This window comes from Myotis yumanensis, unplaced genomic scaffold (genome assembly GCF_028538775.1).
Source record: "Myotis yumanensis isolate MYYU_CA2020_CCGP unplaced genomic scaffold, mMyoYum1.0.hap1 SCAF_5, whole genome shotgun sequence".
NCBI classification, from domain to species: Eukaryota; Metazoa; Chordata; class Mammalia; order Chiroptera; family Vespertilionidae; genus Myotis; species Myotis yumanensis.
In genome coordinates this window covers 83,894,356-83,911,970 of record NW_027223756.1, presented here as the reverse complement: position 1 = coordinate 83,911,970, position 17,615 = coordinate 83,894,356, and the positions used below count along the sequence as shown (strand labels likewise).

The 17,615-nt window shown below is 56.2% G+C and overlaps 2 protein-coding genes across 8 annotated transcripts; both read right to left on the bottom strand.

Annotated features, from left to right (window-relative positions):
- Nucleotides 1-686: 686 nt before the first annotated feature.
- Nucleotides 687-9,053, bottom strand: PLPPR2 (phospholipid phosphatase related 2). 3 transcript variants are annotated; one of them, XM_070416079.1, is made up of 10 exons: nucleotides 8,808-9,036; nucleotides 7,360-7,563; nucleotides 6,614-6,694; nucleotides 5,522-5,710; nucleotides 5,262-5,397; nucleotides 4,226-4,497; nucleotides 3,133-3,309; nucleotides 2,485-2,607; nucleotides 2,105-2,156; nucleotides 687-1,992 (listed from the first exon to the last, which is right to left on the bottom strand). In XM_070416079.1, exons 3-10 carry the CDS (start codon nucleotides 6,677-6,679, stop codon nucleotides 1,649-1,651), a joined length of 1,359 nt encoding a protein of 452 aa, XP_070272180.1. In that variant the 5' UTR covers nucleotides 6,680-6,694; nucleotides 7,360-7,563; nucleotides 8,808-9,036; the 3' UTR covers nucleotides 687-1,648. The 3 variants fall into 3 exon arrangements, with proteins under 3 accessions (XP_070272180.1, XP_070272179.1, XP_070272181.1); XM_070416078.1 differs by having other exon boundaries at nucleotides 7,360-7,534; XM_070416080.1 differs by having other exon boundaries at nucleotides 1,872-1,992; nucleotides 2,501-2,607; nucleotides 7,360-7,534; nucleotides 8,808-9,053.
- An 872-nt stretch (nucleotides 9,054-9,925) lies between these two features.
- On the bottom strand, nucleotides 9,926-17,526 carry CCDC159 (coiled-coil domain containing 159). Of its 5 annotated transcripts, none has more exons than XM_070413947.1 (13): nucleotides 17,414-17,526; nucleotides 14,439-14,557; nucleotides 14,120-14,346; nucleotides 13,427-13,460; nucleotides 13,066-13,154; nucleotides 12,895-12,976; nucleotides 12,529-12,718; nucleotides 11,876-11,943; nucleotides 11,713-11,789; nucleotides 11,272-11,393; nucleotides 10,970-11,052; nucleotides 10,159-10,272; nucleotides 9,926-9,996 (listed from the first exon to the last, which is right to left on the bottom strand). In XM_070413947.1, the coding sequence occupies exons 1-13, from the start codon at nucleotides 17,416-17,418 to the stop codon at nucleotides 9,992-9,994; spliced, it is 1,215 nt and encodes a 404-aa protein (XP_070270048.1). In that variant the 5' UTR covers nucleotides 17,419-17,526; the 3' UTR covers nucleotides 9,926-9,991. The 5 variants fall into 5 exon arrangements, with proteins under 5 accessions (XP_070270048.1, XP_070270049.1, XP_070270050.1 ...); XM_070413948.1 differs by having other exon boundaries at nucleotides 12,529-12,715; XM_070413949.1 differs by lacking the exons at nucleotides 14,120-14,346; nucleotides 14,439-14,557.
- Nucleotides 17,527-17,615: the final 89 nt, after the last annotated feature.

Sequence of the window (17,615 nt, the reverse complement as noted above, 5' to 3'; positions counted from 1 at the left end):
ACAGCACTTGGCATGCAGTAGGTGCTCCCTAGTGTTTGATGAATGAATGAATGAATGAAAGGATGAGTTAGGGGAAAGCAGCTTCCCTTTTCCTAGTCCCTGGATGACTCCATGCCCTGAATGGCCTGTCTGAAGCCCTGCAGAGCCGGTGTGTGTGTGTGTGTGTGTGTGTGTGTGTGTGTGTGTTTCCCTGCCCCTCCTACACTCCCTGGTCTCCATGGGGTCTTCAGCACAACCTCACAATCAGAACTCCTGCTTTCATCCGTGCATCCAGGGGTTTGGCTTTGAGGTTCCTACTGTCCTCAGCATCCCCTTTCACTATCAGGACCCTGAGTCCACTCACCCTATTTCCTGTGCCTTCTACATCCTGGCCATGGTAAAAACAAAACAAAACAAAACAAAAAAATAGGCCAGCTGCCCGGGGAAGACAGGCATGTGAGGCCCCTCACTGTAGGTTTGTGGGTCTGCATTTCACACAAAGACACAAGGGCACAGAGAGGTTAATTAACTTTCCTGAGGCCAAGAAGCACTGAGCCAAGATTTAAACCCAAGTTGCTGGCCCACAGCCCCACACTGTCTTTCCACAATTGCCCTCAGATACACTAACAATACACCCACACCCAGCCTCACTGACACCTAGACCCACAATAAAAGTCCTCCACAGGGAAGGAAGGCATGTGGCCAAATTTCTGTTACAAACAGGTCTTTATTAAAGATGAGGGAGGGGCAAGAAAGGGAGTCAGTGTCTCCTCTGCCCGCTGCCTTTGGCTGCCCTCCTGGATGGGGAGCCCTTTCTGCTCCACCCATGCCCCCATGATGGCACATCCTCATGAGGCTGAGGCATGGGGGCAGTGTGAAAAACAGGGGTGGGTTCCAAGAAAAAAAAAGGCCCTTTCCCACAGCCCTAATAAATAACAGAAGGGTTTGGGGTGACCTGGGCACAGGCAAAGGGAGACAGCACCCTGAACCACAAAACTTTTGAACTGGACAAGCCCTGCATAAGTAGGGAGTTAGGAGGGTCTAGGTGGGAGGGTGCACATGGTGGAGAGTCTGAAAGGGGAAGGGGTGAATCAAGGACCCTGCCATGGGGGAACCTGCCCCCACCCTCGGGTTGGATTCTGATCCTGAGGAGAGAGAACCCAGTTATAAAGGATGGTCCCATCTCCCTCCTCAATGTTGCACATACTTAGACATGGGCGGTCCCCCATTGGCTGGAATCATACCCACCCTAGAAATTCTGGAAAACAAGGGCTCCTATTGGTTGTTCATTTGCTGAACACTGGCTGGAGTTGCCCTCTTGCCTGAGGATTCTAAGTGAGGAGGAGGCTCCCATTGGCTGGAGTAAACTCCTTTTGGTTACAATTCAAATAACTGGAGGCTCCCATTGGCTGGCAATAGCCAATGGGGTCAGGATTTGGCCCTCAAAAGGGCAATCCTAGGGGGCAAGGGCCCACCTCCCAGTTATGCCCACTTGGATGTCCCAGAGGGCAAGGGAGGCAGGGGGCCCCCAAATGTCCTTCCAGCCATCCTCTGATGTCGACCTGGCTGGTCTGGGGACAGGGGGCTTTGGCACTCACACGGCGCACGCACGCACACGTGTGGCAGGGAAGAAATGAGGACTGGCAGATTCTGGGTGAGTGATTGGGCCTCACAGCAGGTGGTCACGGCTAGCAAACAGGTAAGGGCTGAAGTTGTCCCGATGGAAGGGGGAGGGATAGAGTCCACTAAGGGTGTACAGGTCCCGCAGCAGGGGTGTGGGCAACAACAGCTTCCGGCCACGTCCACCACCCCCTCCTGGCCCCCCAGGCCCAGGAGAGGAGGGTGAGGGGCCCTGGCTGGGGGTTGGTGCTGGCAGGGGCAGGGGCAGAGGCAGGGGCGTTGGCTCAGATCTCAATCGAGGGCGGGGCACACGGGGTGATGAACACATGGCTGGAGCCCTGGAGGACGAGCAGCTTGGGATCAGGTGGCCACGGCGGGCGCAGTTCTGCGGCTCTGGGGGTCAGAGGTCATGGAGTTAGAAAGCTTGGGAGGAGGTAAGACCTCTGTGGCAGTCACCACCATCCGGAAGTCCCCTCATTTATCCCCCCGTCCCCCGGACACTCACTGGATGGGGTGAGCCGTGCCGGTGTCGAATGCGGCCTGCAGGCCTCGGGTTCCTGAGACAAAGAGGCAGAGGGATGGGCTAGCGGTCCCCTGAGCCCCGCGGGCCACAGCATGAGGGCCTCATTGGGCAGAGAGCCCAATGGAAAAGACAACCAGGTTATCAGGATTAACCCTGTCCCCTTGGCAGGGAGAGAGGGTCTCACCCTTCTATTCTGTGGGACTGTCCCCGCAGGTCTTATGTTCACAGAGATGAGTCACCCCCCCACATCCCCATGGCCCTGAGGACCCCCCTCCCTGATCTGCTGCCTGACTCTCTGCACCCTTGGTCCCCCTTCCACCCACCACCCTCTCCAGCCGGGAGCAGTCCCCGGCCCCCCTTACCTGGGCCACACTTAACTTTTCGAGGGGGCTGTCCATGGTGGGGGCTTGGCCCAGGCTCTCCCAGGGGGAGAGCCTTCGGCCGGAGGGTGGCCGGCTCTGGAAGTTGTGCACGACACAGGTGACCTGGGACAGAGGCATATTGAGGCTAATAAGATAAAAGTGGTGTACATGCCATCCCCGTTGTTCAGATAAGGACACTGAGGGTCAGGTTTTCAAAGACAGCTAACGTTCTTATGGTGCTTACTATGTTCTTTGCCACCTTACTAAGAGGCTGCTACTATTATAATGAACTCCACAGGGCTGGGACTAGGAGGCAAGTAAGGCTCCATTTCGTAAAGTTTCAATTTCGGATGTTTTTTTGCACTAATTTTTTTTATTTTTAAAATATTTCATTAAAATATGATTTATCTGAATTACTGAGTGTTTTAACACCCTTTAAATTTTGCACTCAAAACAAGTACCTCACTCACATCATCCTGATCCAGGTCCTGTCATCCCATTTCACAGATGATCATCCGGGCAAGGTGAGGTTAAAGATCTGGTCCAGGCCTCCAAGTCTATCCCCTTCACAATCATGCAGCCCTCCCTTTTGGGTCCAGGAGCCGATGGAGGGGCTCCCATAGCAGAATGGGTGCCAAGGGGGCTCACCAGAAAGGTGGCGATGGCCGCTCCGGTCAGGAAGCCCGCCAGCACGTCTGACCAGTGGTTGCGGTACTCCGCCACGCGGACCACACCCACCAGGAAGGCGGGGCACAGCAGGGCCAGGCAGAGCGAGGGTTTGACCAGGCGGGAGCCCTTTACGCGGAACACCAGTGTGACGTACATCTGCGGGAAGGAAACCCGACCGGTCAGGGGACACAGGTAATGCGGTTGCTGAACCCAAGTGGCCACTGCGTTTGGGGCTGGGGGCACGGCCAGAATCCCATGGGGCTGGCGGAGGTGGTCAGGGGCTCCAGGGAGGAGCCAGAAGACAGGAGAGCAGGGGGTGGAGGCGTGCACCCCCAGTGGGCCCTGCTGGGGTGGGGCGTGGCCAGACCACCAAAGAGCAATGGCGCGCTCAGGGGCAGGGTCTCCCCGGGACCAGTCACAGGTGGAGACAGGCCCTTGCTGGGCGAGGGCGTGGCTACAGAACCAGGGGGCGGAATCAGGACCTCGGGGGCAGGCCCAGGAGCTCCAGGAGGTGGAATCCCCAAACGCCAGAGGATCACTGACCGGAGTAGAAGCTGAGACCCAAACCCAGGAAAAGGAGTCAAAGCAACATGGGGTGTGGCCAGGGAAAAGCAAGGGAGCGTCAGGAAGTCCTGGCAGAGACCAAGGCAATAAAGGGGGAGGGACCGAGGGCTCCAGGGGGTGAAGGCCCGGTCTCCCAGCCAATATCCAGGACCTGCAGGACCCTGGGGACATGGCTGGGCTCCAGGCACAGTGTCCTGCTCCCTCGGGGCGGAGCCAACAGCTTCCAGTGGGTGTGGCGTTACCGGGTCAGGAGGCAGGGCCAGGCGCCAAAAGGCAGCCAGTCAACCACAGCAGATTGGGGCAAGACAGGGCCCAAGGGAGGAGCCAGAGTTTCCACCGGGGTAGACCCTGCTTTATGGGCGGGGTCACAGGGCCAGGGCGTGGCTTCTCCTGGGTGAGAATCAGAGGCTCCAGCCCAGGCGGCCTGCCCGCTGGGCGCTCCCCGCCCCCCCCCGCCGCGCTCCCCCCCCCCCCCCCCCCCACTGCCGAGCTCCCATTTGGGGCTCACCGCTGTGTAGGTGACGGCATAGGCGCAAAGGGCGGCATCCTTGCAGGGGAAGGCGCGGCGTGCAGCGGCCACCAGGTTGGGGCTGCCAGCGCAGGCACCCAGGTCGGTGACAAAGCGGTCTGGCCCTGGCCGGTCGGGCGAGGGCGGCTGGCAGCCCAGGGCCGTGTAGTTAGGGCGGCACACGGACAGGAAGTGCGGCGTGGGGTTGCCAGTCACCACCTGCCCCGCGTTGGCGAAGATGGTCGTGGTGAAGAGGCCAAAGGAGTAGACCCCTGGGGATAGGGTGGGAAAGGGTTCAATGTTAGGGCCCTGGTGCCGCACTGTTAAGGCTCCCCTGTGAGCCTCCTTGGGCCTCATCTGGGCCCCTATCTCCTTGTTCCTGTGACCACCATTTAATCCCCTTAATGCCATACCCCATTATAGCCGGCCACCACGATGGCACCTCCTGCCTCTGTCCCTCTGGGACTATCGCTATGGCAGCAGGGGGCCCTCCCCTGGGACCCCATTAGACCTGGGTTTCCTCAACAGCATTACATCAGCAGTGGACCTATGCCTGGGACCCCCTGGAAGCCCTTTGATGGCATTTCTGGGCCTCCGTATATCTGCCCTGGACTCGCTGTGACCGAGTTGCTCACTTTTCTTCTGGGTCACCAATGAGCCAGAGCCAACCGCCGGCCCTCTGCCAGGAGGACCACCGTCATGGATGAGCTATGCCGCCTCCCGTCCCCACAACCATCCACTGTGGCTGGGACTACATTTACAGCACAGCTGAGGTCTCATCTCCCTGGGGCCCCATGTGTCCCCCTTTTCCGACAGAATCTCCCTGTGGCAATTTGGGGCCCCCTCTTACAGTTGCTGCAATTGGCTTAGGCCCCATCCATGTCCCTAAAACCTCCATCATGTCTGGCCTGGACCCAAGTCCCTTTTGCCTCTGACCATCATGACAGTTCTAGGCCCCTTTCCCACTGGAATCCTGATGATGGCTGAGCCTGGCCCATATCCCTTTTCCCGGTTGAACCCTGGCCCTGTCACTCACCCAGGAAGCGGACCAGCCTCCTCAGTGGGGGGCTGAAGCGGCAGCAGGCCCCAGACACGATGGTGCTCTCCCCGATGATGGGGATGGCTGAGGGTGGTGCGGGGAAAAAGGCACGAGCCAGCTCCCCCAGCAAGATCTGTGGGTGAGACCAAAACAGGGTCTTCCTGGCCTTCAAGCCCAGCCCTAGCCACCTCCCCCTGACCCTCCTGCCTCCTGGGAGGGCCTCCCACAGTCTACTAAGGCTACCCCCCCAGTCTCACCGTGAGGGTGGGCCCAGCGGTGACCAGAGCATAGATAAGTGCAGGAGGTGCCCGGCTGGCAGCCTCAGGCCCCGGGTAGGGCTTGGCATAAGTACTGTCATAGCAGAAGAAGCCCTGGGTGTGCACAGGGAAGGTGTCCGTGAACTCCAGGCGGTACGCAAGCAGGACCACCACGCCAAGCAGCACAGACTGCCACCCAGCCAGAGCGGAGAGAGAGATGGAGAGAGACAGAGAGAAAAAGAGAGAAGGTCAGGCCTGAACTGAGGACATGGAGAAAGACACACACACACGGAGAGAGACAGAGAGAGAAAAGGGGGAGAGAGAGAGTGACCAAGACGGAGGGAGATGAAAAGAGTGAGAGAGAGAGAGAGGTGGGGAATGGCGCCAGAGAAGTGTCAGGGTTTGGGAGACAGAAAAGAGATGGAGATGGAAACAGAAAGAAAGAGAGAGAAGACAGAAATGGACGGGAGAGGAGAGAGGAGGGAAGAGAAGGAGAAAGAGAAAGAGGAAAGGCAAAGAAGAAAAAGAGAAGGGACTAGAACAGTAGTCTAGAGAGAGAAGAAAAGAGGGAATGGGCTTTGGGAGAGAGAGTGAGGACACGGCTAAAATCTGACCAGAGAGATATAGAGACTGGGCGGGGGAGTGACAGACAGATCACCAGGGAAGAATTAATACTACGGGTAGGACTAGCAGCTACCACAGGTATAACTCTTCTGTCAGTGAATACATTTTGCCTTCTAAATATGCCCATTTGACAGAAGAGGAAATTGAGGCTCTGGAGCATATGTGAGATGCCCAGAGTCCAAAAGTAAGGATGTGAAGAGTACGATTGGAACCCTGGAAGCCCTACTTCTGAGTCCAAGCCCATAAACACTTCTCAAGAGAAAGGGAATAGTATTCTCAACCATTCTCCTCCCCGGCCCCGAGACAGGACGGAGGAGATGGGGAGAGAGAAGGCAGGCCTGGAACCAGGTAGATGGAAAATCAGGGCCAAGTAGGGACCTGGCCAGGATGAGGGACACGGAGAGGACACAGAAAGACAGGTACACCCCCTCCCCAAGGAGGGAAGGAAGGAGGTACTGGATGCCTCACCTCCACGAAGACAAAGCAGGGAATGATGGAGAAACTCCTCTTGAGCTGAGGTCTCCCTCCCGCCATGGTGAAGGCCTGGGCCTGTGGAGGTGGGAGGAAATGGGGTGGCCAGGGTGGGGCCTAGGGGGATGCTCAGGTCACAGGCCCTGGAGTCCCCTGGCCATGCCTCTGCATATCCAGGGCTCAGCCCTGCTCCTGCCCATTGGAGACACTAGCCTCCTCTGACAACCTGCTCAGCTCAGCCTGCTGGCAGGGGAACCCCAGAGATCCTCTAGTGGTCTTCACTCCCTATAACCTACATAGGAGATTCTGACCCCACACCTTTTAGGAGGGACTCTCCTCCTTACTAAGCAGGACCTCCCCCCACCCCCCAGCCTTTAGAAGAGAATTCTCCAACTTAACAGGGACACCTCCATGACAGAGAAGGATCCATTTAGAAGGGTTCTCACACCCACCAGTTTTTAGGGAACCCCATCCTCTTTCCCCACATGCTTTACAGGGGACCCTAAGTCTCCCACCCCCGCCAGGCCCTGCTCCTGAGCCCCTTCTCCCATGTCCCTGTGGTTCGTGGCTGATGGCCAGGCCCTACTTCTCTCCCAGTTGCCTCTCCCTCTCTACTTTCTTCCAGCCCATCACCTCCCTGTATCATTAGGGCGCTATCTCCCACCACATGCTCCCACTACCCCGAGCAGTGAAGCACTAACAGGGTCACACCTGCTTGACCCATTCTCCCAGGCGAGCCTCACCTGTGAAAGAGCCCTATGACTTCCCACAGGTGGCTGCCACACCCGTGGACTCACAGCCGTTCCTGGCAGCCAGCAGGGCAGTGATGGTCACCCCCATTGCACAGATGTGGAAACTGAGGCGCAGGCAGGTGAGGGTAGGCACTCTGGGTCCAGTGCTCCATCCACAAGGCTTGCTCTTCAGTGTAACATGTGGGATGAAGGTTGCTAGAGGTCCCAGATATCTATCTGGCCACAGCCCCCTCACCCTCCCAGAGACATAATCAACCACACCGGCACCCCCAGAGTACACAACTCAGCCACAGCCTCCATCCCACCCCCCACCCCCCACACACCATGGCCCAGCATTCGCCCATCTCACCGCCATGGACCAAGTGCCTGCTGTGTTCCAGGCACTGTACTGAGTGCCAGCCTTGTGGCGAACAAGACAGGCCCACTCATTCAGACAGGTGCCCAACACCCACCACAGCCTACCACACACATAACTGCATACTCATGTACACACACCACACACGCACACGGCACAATGTGCACACAGCCTGTCACGGACACCCACACAGATCAAACAACTCCCCCCCAACACAGTCACAGGGACACAACAGGAGGTTCTCCACACACCGCACAGCCCCTCACAGCCCCACATGAGCACTCGCCCTCAGGGATGTGGGCTCAGGGTTGCCAACACACTTAAGATGCAACATCAAAAAGAGGGTCACCATACACAATGGGGGTCACTGAACCGGTCACAGTGTCACACCCACAGTTACATGGAATTCAATGACAACCACACACATGAACATTTCTCATCCACATCGACTGTCATGGGAGATACCGTGCTATCCACAGCCACAGCCACATGGCCACACTAGGGCACATACATGGACCATGACAGACTCACACAGAGCCACCGCCACACAAGAAAGATGCACGATCACAGCCACACATGAGAATGCAAAAATGCCCCCCCACCATTAAAAGGAACACACAACAGCAGCCACACAATGACAGTCACATACACACAACCACACGGACTCACAATCACAGTGACAGCCATCACAACAAAGCCACACACACACCATCAGTGATAGCCACGATGAGAGCACACAATGACAGCCACAGGAGACAGTCACACACACCACACACACACTTCAGAAGCCACACAATCACAGCTATACAGACACAAAATGACAGTTATACAACCACACACTGACATATCATTACAGCCATACAATCCCAGTCACCCTCACCACCACCTCTTGGCTCCTCAAGCCCAGATCCCCTCCCATGCCCCCTCCCCAGCCCGGTCCCCAAGCTCCTCGCTTCCCCTCCCCCTTCCCACGCTGGACCCGCAGGGGACCGGACCCACAGATCCGAACCCGGACCAGACAGAGACCGAGGGTCGAAGCCCGAAAGAAGGGCTACAAGGGACACTTCAGGCCCCACCCCCTCACCGGGTAGAGGCTCTGCCACCTGAGCTCAGGGTTCTCCTAGACGTCACCAGCGCGGCCGGACCGACTGATTGCTGGCCTGGCGGGCGGGCGGGTGGACGCACAAATGGAGATGCTGTCGGCCCGGCTCTGCGCCGCGCAGACTCCGCGAAGGAGCGAGGGGCGTGGCCTCGGGCGCCTTATTTGCATAACACAGTGGGCGGGGTATCGAGACGTCTTATTAGCATGATCTGGGCGGAGCCTCGGTTGTTCTTTGGGGCGGGGCGTGTTAGAGCAGATTGAGGGGGAATGAAGGATGGAGGTTAAGAGAGGGCTCTGGCCCTGGCCGGTTTGGCTCAGTGGATAGAGCATCTGCCTGCGGACTGAAGGGTCTCAGGTTTGATTCAAGTCAAGGGCCAGTGAGGGCATGCAGGAGGCAGCCGATCACTGATTCTCTGTCCCTCTCCCTTCCTCTGAGAAATCAAAAAAAAAATTTTTTTTTAAAAGAACAAGTACCGCCCTAACCGGTTTGGCTCAGTGGCTAGAGCGTCAGCCTGCGGATTCAAGGGTCCCGGGTTCGATTCTGGTCAAGGGCATGTACCTTGGTTTCAGGCACATCCCCAGTAGGGGGTGTGCAGGAGGCGGCTGATTGATGTTTCTCTCTCATCAATGTTTCTAACTATCTCTCCCTCTCCCTTCCTCTCTGTAAAAAATCAATAAAATATATTAAAACAAAAAACAAGTACCTTAATTTTAGTATACAGTAAACAAAAAAAAAAAGAGGGAGGACTCTGGGTGAGGGTAGGTGCTGAGAGGAAGAGGAGGGCGGAGTGTCAGAGTATGACCTGGGCCACCACACTCCCTCTCTGGGCCTCGGTTTCCCCATTTGGGCAGTAGGGCCAGATCGCCAAAGCCCCCTGGAAAGGAAGGCTGGTGGCTAGTGTGAAACCAACTGTCTAGCCACTCATATCTGAACAGAGCAACCCAGGACTTGTCATATACTAATCTGGCCTCACACTGTACTCTGACCCTAAGTTCATACATCCCCAAGAGCCCCTGGGGTCTCCATGCCCGCCCCAACACTGGCGAGTAAATGGGGGTGGCTCATTCAAATGGAAGCAGCAGGAGCAACAGTCCACAGGTGGAGGAGGGTCTCGGCTAGTTTATTTTCTCTCTGGAGGGGTCTTCGTGGAGAGCAACCCGGCTGCTCAAGCTGTGGGGAGACAGGATGGGTAAGGGCCAGGTCTGGTCCAGGGGACCCAGGGGTGTCAGTCAGGGTGCAGGAGCCCAGGTTGGGAGCTGGGAGGGTCCATACTGTGGGATTCTAGGGCTGGTCAGGAGGGGCAAGGTGGGTGGAGCAGAGGAGGAGCCACACCTGATGGGAAGGAGCGGCTCTTATTGAAGGGTGGCTGGGAAGGGTCCTGGTCCGAGTCCGAGTCCGAGTCCCAAGAGTGAAGCGGAGGACTCAGGCATCTGTGCCCCTTGTAGCCTGCAGGGACAGGTGCCATTCTGGCTCTCCATGCATGAACCCTGAATGTGACCCTTGAACCAGGGTCCCTTGATCATGTCCCTTGAATGTGACCCAATGTGACACTTAAATTTTACACCAATGATCCTTGAAAAACATCCAGGTGACCCTGAGTGACCCCTAGATGAAACCTCCAGGGTCTCCTTAATGTGACCCCAGATTAAAATCCAACAGATGTGGCCCGGCTGGTGTGGCTCAGTGGTTGAGCGTCAACCTATGAACCAGAAGGGTGGCAGTTTCTTCTGGATTGCTGGCTCAATCGCCAGTAGGGGGCATGAGGGAGGCAGCCAATCAATGATTCTCTCTCATCACTGATGTTTCTATCTCTCTCTCCCTTTCCCTTCTTCTCTGAAATCAATGAAAAAATATTATTAAAAATAATGAAACCCGCCCAGCTGACATGGCTCAGTGGTTGAGCTTCGGGCTTGATCCCTAGTGGGGGGCATGCAGGAGGCAGCCGATCAATGATTCATTCTCATCATTGATGTTTCTATCTCTCTCTTCCTCTCCTTTCCTCTCTGAAAGCAATAAAAATATATATTTAAAAAAATGAAACCCAACAGATGTGACCTCCAAATATGGCCTGTGAACATGACCCCCCTGTGTGAAGCTGGAGAATGAGCCCACCCACCCTGGAGCATGGCTCAGTCCCTCTCACCCCGGAGGCTCCCAGTCTTGGGGCGGATTCCCGAGGACATGGTGAAGCCATCAAAGGAGTTCTGCAGCGTATGCACGGCGGACCTGCAGGAAGATGGGGAGCTGGGGCCCCCAGGTGACTCTGGACTGCCTGAGGCTGGGGCACGGGGGTGTTAAGGGGGCAGAGGAGGAAGGGAGTCCTGCTTGGAGATGGAGGTCTGGACTCAGATGGCTTCTAGGTTCTGGTGGTCACTGTTTGATCAGATTGGGGGCAGGGCAGATGAGGGTCAGGGATCAGAGGTCAGAGTGGGGGCTGGGCATCACCATATGTCACTCAGCTCCTTCTGGAGGTCACTCCTCCAAGAGCCATTGCCTCCTGATGGCATCTCCTCTGTCTCCAGCCAGTTGGTTGTCTCACATCCCTGTTGTTTCATCTTGGTCAAGACCTGGGGCTCCGACAGGGGTAGGGGGGAAGAGAGAAGAGCAGTAGTAATAAAATGACGGTGCAAGGCGACCATTACATGCCAGGCTGTCCTCAGTTCATGCAGCTACCCCTTCAGGTAGGGATGTGTGTGTGTGTTTTATCTATTACACAGAAGAGGAAAATGAGGCCCAGAGAGGTGAAGAAACTTGCCCACAGTCACACAGCAGTAAGTAGCAGAGCTGAGATTTATGTCCAGGCCTTCTGGCTCCAGTCCAATGGTGGAGGCCGGCAGAGATCCCCGTGTCCCCAACCCATGTGGGGTCCCCGTCCTCCCCTCTCACCTTACGGCACTTCGCCTGGGTCTTCTGCACCTTCTGGATGTTCACCAGGTTCTCAGTGATCTCTTCCTCCTGTGCCTCTGTGAGGGGAGGGGGCTCAGGGAGGCCAGGCGGCAGAAGGACACCCCCACCCTTCCCCCCACCCCCGTGGGCTCCAGGCACTCACGGAGCTTCTGATAGATGAAGGTCACCTCCTCCCGAACCAGCTCCAGCTCCTCCCACAGGAATTTCTTGCTGAGGGGATAATGCAGCCTAGGCCCACAGCCTGTGCCCAATCCCTGGCCTCCTGGTCTCACAATTTGCCCACCTGCCTCTCCAAACCTCCTCCATCTCCCATGTTCCCATCTGTTCAACCACCCATTTCCCACAGGCTCCACCCCTCCCCAAGTTGCCCACCCACCTTTACCCTCCAACTACCATTCTTCCTCCTCTCCTCCCCCAGCCCCAGTCCTCTCCTCCTGACCTGCAGCCTCCCATTCCCTCAGCTTCCTATTGCCTGGCCTCCATCTCTCTACCTTCCTCACCCCTGACCTCCCATATTCCCAGCCTCAGCTCCCATCAACCTCTCCACCCCCCAGTTCCCTGATCCTCCCACCTCCTTCCCATCCTACCTCCAGCTTCCTGTCTTCCCTGCCTTCTTTCCTCCCAGTCTCCCCACACACAAACACTGCAACCTGTCTTTGCCCCTATCATCCGCTCCTCTTGTCCTCTAAGCCTTCCATGGCCCCCCATCATCCTTACTCAGGACTCCCCTATTTTCCCCATCTTGGGCTTCCTTCCCTCCTACAGCCTCCAGGCCTCCCCCCTTGGCACACTCACCTGTCTCGGATCTCCTGGGCCAGCAGCTGCAGGTAGCGGGTAGTGCGGGTTTTCTGCACCTCCTCACTCTCCCGCACAGTCTTCTGTAGCCCCTTCAGGCCTTGCGCCAGGGCCCCATACAGCTCCCGCTGTCCCTGATCCATGTTCCATTTTTTCCCCTCTGTCTGCTGGCTTGTGGGGTTCAGGACTTCTTCAGAAACAGTGGGAGCTTGATTGAGGCCCAATCACACCAAGTGCAGCTTTGAACCCACTTGCCCTAGCCTGGCTGGATCCCAAGCCTGAATCCAGACTCACCCACTGCTCTCACTCTGACCCAGCTGGCCCTGACAGCCTCCGGCCTGACCTTGACCTCAGGCCAGTCCTCACCTTCAAGCTGTTGGATCTTGATTTGCTGCAGGCAGCTCTCTTTCTCCAACATGGTCACTGAGTGATTTAGGAACTCAAAAGCCTGTGGGGGAAGAGGTCATGCCTGGAGGCAGGATGGGGAGGAGAAAGGGACAGAGGTTGCTGGGCCCAGGGCTGGCTGAGGAGGCTAACCTTAGTCTGGGCCTGTAGCTGGTTCTTGAGTGACTCCAGTTCGCATTGCAGGAGCTTCTGGGTGTCAGGAATCATCATGGTGGACTTACCTATGAGCAGAAGTGTGGGTCAGCCAAGCTGGGAAGGGTGGGGGCAGGGGCAAGGTCAGGAGCAGGGATCACAGAGCCTGAGCTGGAGGCTGGAGTAGGGGTCAAGATCAGGGACTGGGATAGAGGGCAAGGTCAGGGGCAAGGGGCAGCTGATGCTGGGACAGGGTTGAGCGGGCAGCAATGGCAGGGTTCCACAGAGGCTGGGGCAGAGGGTGGAAGAAGGAACCAGCAGGTCTTGCATACACAGTCTTGTTAGGAGGGAGGGTTCTCACCTTTGATTTTGGAAGAGCTGGTCTCCAATGGTTTCTAGGATAGGGGAATATGAGGGCAGTAGAAATTCACCCCTGGGCTGCCTCCTTGCTCCCCCCCCAACCCAGTGTTTGGACATGAGTTGAATCTGCTGAGTTCTGGGTGTCCCAGACCCTGAGTGCAGGCATATCCGCACATGCTCAGAAGTGCACTTCTGTGGCTTGTACCCTACGTGGGTGGGCCTCTGGGCTGCCCCTGACAGCATGCACCTGCAAAGTCCTCTCTCTGGACTGGGCTCAGAAAATGGCCCTCCTCTTCAGGGGCAAACGACATTGACAATGTCTGCAGGCAGCACCAATAGCACAGACACATAGCCATGCGTAATCCCAGAACAACCACAGCTACATAAACTCAAACACAGCCATGCACTCCAAGTCATAAGACCCAGGGCATCCATGCACACTCATCTCAGATACATAACCAGACACAGACACACTGGCAGTCATACCCAGAGACAATTACAGAAAAGACTCCACTAAAACACACAACCCCACATCCATTCCATTCATTCCCTCATCCATTAAGATATATTCATTGCAGGCCTGCTGAGCACTGGGAGGTGTTCTGGGTGCTGAGGACCTCCCTGTCCCCCCCCACCAAGCCCTGCAGCAATAGATTGTGGGGCAGCAGGAAGGGGGTTCCAGGGTGTGGGTAACCTTAGTGACACTCGGATGCTTCCTCACAAGTTCCTGGTCATTACAGCATTCCTGTGAGTCTGAGCTGGGGGAGTGGGGAGACCCAAGCGACTGAGGCCCTGAGTCCCTCCCTGGCTTCCAGTCTGTATTTGTCACTGTGTTCTCTGAAGCAGCTGGCCCCAAGGTTTCTGGTTCTGGAGTGCTGGACCAGTGAATCGTATAGTCCAAGTTCTTATCTGAGGAAGTACCTGGGAGTGGGTGAATGAGGGCTTCCTGAGGGCCAGCTCAGAGCACTCAGCCCCTCCCAGCTCCCCAGCTCTGGAGCAGCCCCTCAACGAACCCCAGTACTTGTCACACTTGCTGTGATCAAGCGAACACAAGTTGGAGGTCGACGGAGATGAGCAGTAGCAGGGCAGAGAGTAGTCAGAGTCCCGGGGCAGGCCGGCCAGAACAGGGTCGCTTCGAGTAGGAAGGACAGGACAGGGGGCTGCACTGAGACCAGCCCCCATGTCCCGACACTGTCAGACCCTCCCTGACACCTCACAGAGGCCTCAGGAACACAGGGCCTCCAGCTATGGTAGGAACAGGATAAAAGATGATCCCAGCCCCAGGGATTGGGATGGGCAGTGAGAAGGACCCAGAAGACCCCACAGGAGAAAGTGAGGTCTCAGAAGAGTCTAAAGGAAAAAAAATTCTTAACATTGGGCCCTGGTAGGAAACAGCATGTGCAACCCTAGCCCGTGTAGCTTAGTTGGTTGGGCGTTGTCCCTGCACCAAAAGGTTTCTGGTTAGATTCCTGGTCAGGGCAGATGCCCTGTTTGCAGGCTAGATCCCCAGTTGGGGGGCATGCAGGCGGCAGCCAATCAATGATTCTCTCTTATCATTGACTAGTGGCCTGGTGCACGAAATTCGTGCACATTAAAGGGAATTATTAGAGGAAATATTTTATATTGCTATTTGCCCTTTCTCTATAATAGAAGTGTCAGAGATGAAAGAAAATTAATAAAATGTATATGAAAATCTTCCTCCTGTCAGAGTCTGGGGCACACCACAGGACCCAGAGTCAAGTCCCCGCCCAGCTGCATGCACCTTGAAATTGTGAGAGATCCAGACCTGGCCGGCCCCACCTCCATCAAGCCCCGCCAGGCAGGGGACGCAGCCTCAGTTCCCCTGTCAAGCACCGCCGGGTAGGGGGTGCAGCCTCAGGGCCCCATCAAGCCCTGCTGGGAGGGGGGTGCAGCCTCAGATCCCCCGGCCTGGTGCCAGATGGGGGGTGCAGCCTCAGATCGCCCAGTGCACCCTCAGGTCCCCTGACCTGGTGCTGGGATGGGGGGCACAGCCTGAGGTCCCTGTCAAGTCCCCCCAGGTGGGGGACACGGCCTGAGGTTTCCCTTCAAGCTCCTCTGGGGCCAGGGGCACAGTCTGAGGTCCCCCGTCAAGCCCTGCCGGGCATGGGGGCGTGGCCTGTGGTCCCCTGTCAAGCCCCACCAGGTGGGGGGGGCGCAGCCTCAGGTCCCGCGCCCCGGCCTGGTGCCACACAGCCTCAGGTCCCTGCTGATCACTCATTACGGCTCATTATGGGAACCCCGCCTCCGCTGTGGGGGCAGCCATCTTGTGATGACATGATGGAGTGAGGGTCAATTTGCATATTACCTCTTTATTATATAGGCTGTTTCTCTCTCTCTCCCTCTCCCTCTCTGAAATCAATAAAAAATAGATTTATAAAATATTTGTTAAAAATCAATAAACTATTCTTTAAAAAGAAAAGAAAGAGCATGTACCAAGCTTGGAGGTGTGGAACCATGTGCTCTGTGATGATAAATTCAGGCTGTTTGGAGGCAGAGTCCAAGAGGAAACAGTAGATTAGCAGGGCAGCTCAAGCAAGGCATTGAAAGCCAAGCAGAGAAGTTTGGACCTGGTTCCCCAGATAAATGGGAGCCATAGTGTGTGAACAGGAGAGGCAAGGCACATCTATTCAATAAGTATTAGCTGAATGGGGGCCCAGGCCCATGCTAAGTGGGGCTGGGAACAGATGGAGTCATGTGGGACAGAGCTTTCTGGAAAAACTGCCAGGTGCAGGGGATCTTGTCTTGGGTCACACTAAGACAGAAAGGTCCTCTAGTGTCCTTCCTCTGCCCAGTCCTAGAAGACTGCTATGCACCCTTCAAAACCCTATTCAGCATCTGCTCTGTAAAAGCTTCCTTAATCCGTTTTTAAAAAATATGTCTTTACTGATTTGAGAGAGAGAGGAAGGGTGAGGGAGAGAGAGAAACATCAATGTTAAAGGGAAGCATCGATCAGCTGCCTCCTGCACAACCAACCCCTAGCGGGGATCCAGCCCACAACCCCGCACCTGCCCTGACTGGGACTGCTGACTTTCTAGTGCATGGGACATGCTCAACCAACTGAGCCACACCGGCTGGGGCCCTTAATCCTTTTTAATCGATTTTCAGAGAGAGAGGAAGGGAAAGAGAGAGAGGGAGAGAGAGGGAGAGAGAGAGAGAGAGAGAGAGAGAGAGAGAGAGAGAGAGAGAAACACTGATGTTAAAGAGGAACATGGATCGGCTGCCTCCTGCATGACCCCTACTAGGGATCAAGCCCGCCACCTGGGCCTGTGCCCTGACAGGGAAAACCCCGCAACCTTTCAGTGCATGGGAGGATGCCCGCGCCCAACTGAGCCACAACCGCCAGGGCCCTTGATCCATTTTTAAGCTCCTATTTTCTTTTTTTCTTTTTTAATTTTTTTATTGCTTAAAGTATTACAAAGGGTATTACCTATGTGTCCTTTTTTCCCCGCCCTTGACAATCCCCTGGCCTCCCCTACCCCCTAAGCTCCTATTTTCTGAGTACCTCACTGAGCGCGGGGCACCACCATCAGCACTCATTTGGTCTTCACACAAGAGGCAGTGGACACCCCCTGGCTGGATGGTGTGGGCTCAAGTCCTCGCCCTGCCCCTTCCTAGCTGTGTGGTGTTGGAAGAGTTACTGAACCTTCCCATGCCTTAGTGTCCCCAACTCTAAAAACGGGATATCACTACCACATCGTTGAGTTGCTGTGATTAAGTAGATTAATCCATGCCAGTGCTGAGCTCACAGTAGTGGGAAACTCAGTGTATGTCCTTGAATGTCACACTGAGAACTTGGGACCTGGGAATCATATAGGAGCCCTGAGAGGATTGGAGGAGAGGGAAGACCCATTTCTGAGTGCCACCTGCAAGCAGAACCCCCTTCCCCTCCCACATAGTTGTTCCTCCCGGAGTCCCTCCAGGGAGAATTCTTGGGGAGAGGTTCGGACCCCTTCCCACCCCCACCTACCACATAGCACCTGCTCATGCTCTCCCATCAGGAACCGCGAAGCCAGTCCCCAGCTGTGACGCTGAAATTTGATCCTGTGGGGACACCATCACTTTAAAACGCGTGGAGCCCAAACGTGGAGTCACAGAGAGGGGCGTGGCCGGCACGTTAGCCCCGCCCCCTCCGTTGCAACCCAAGGCCTCATTGGCGCCTTCCCGCTTCC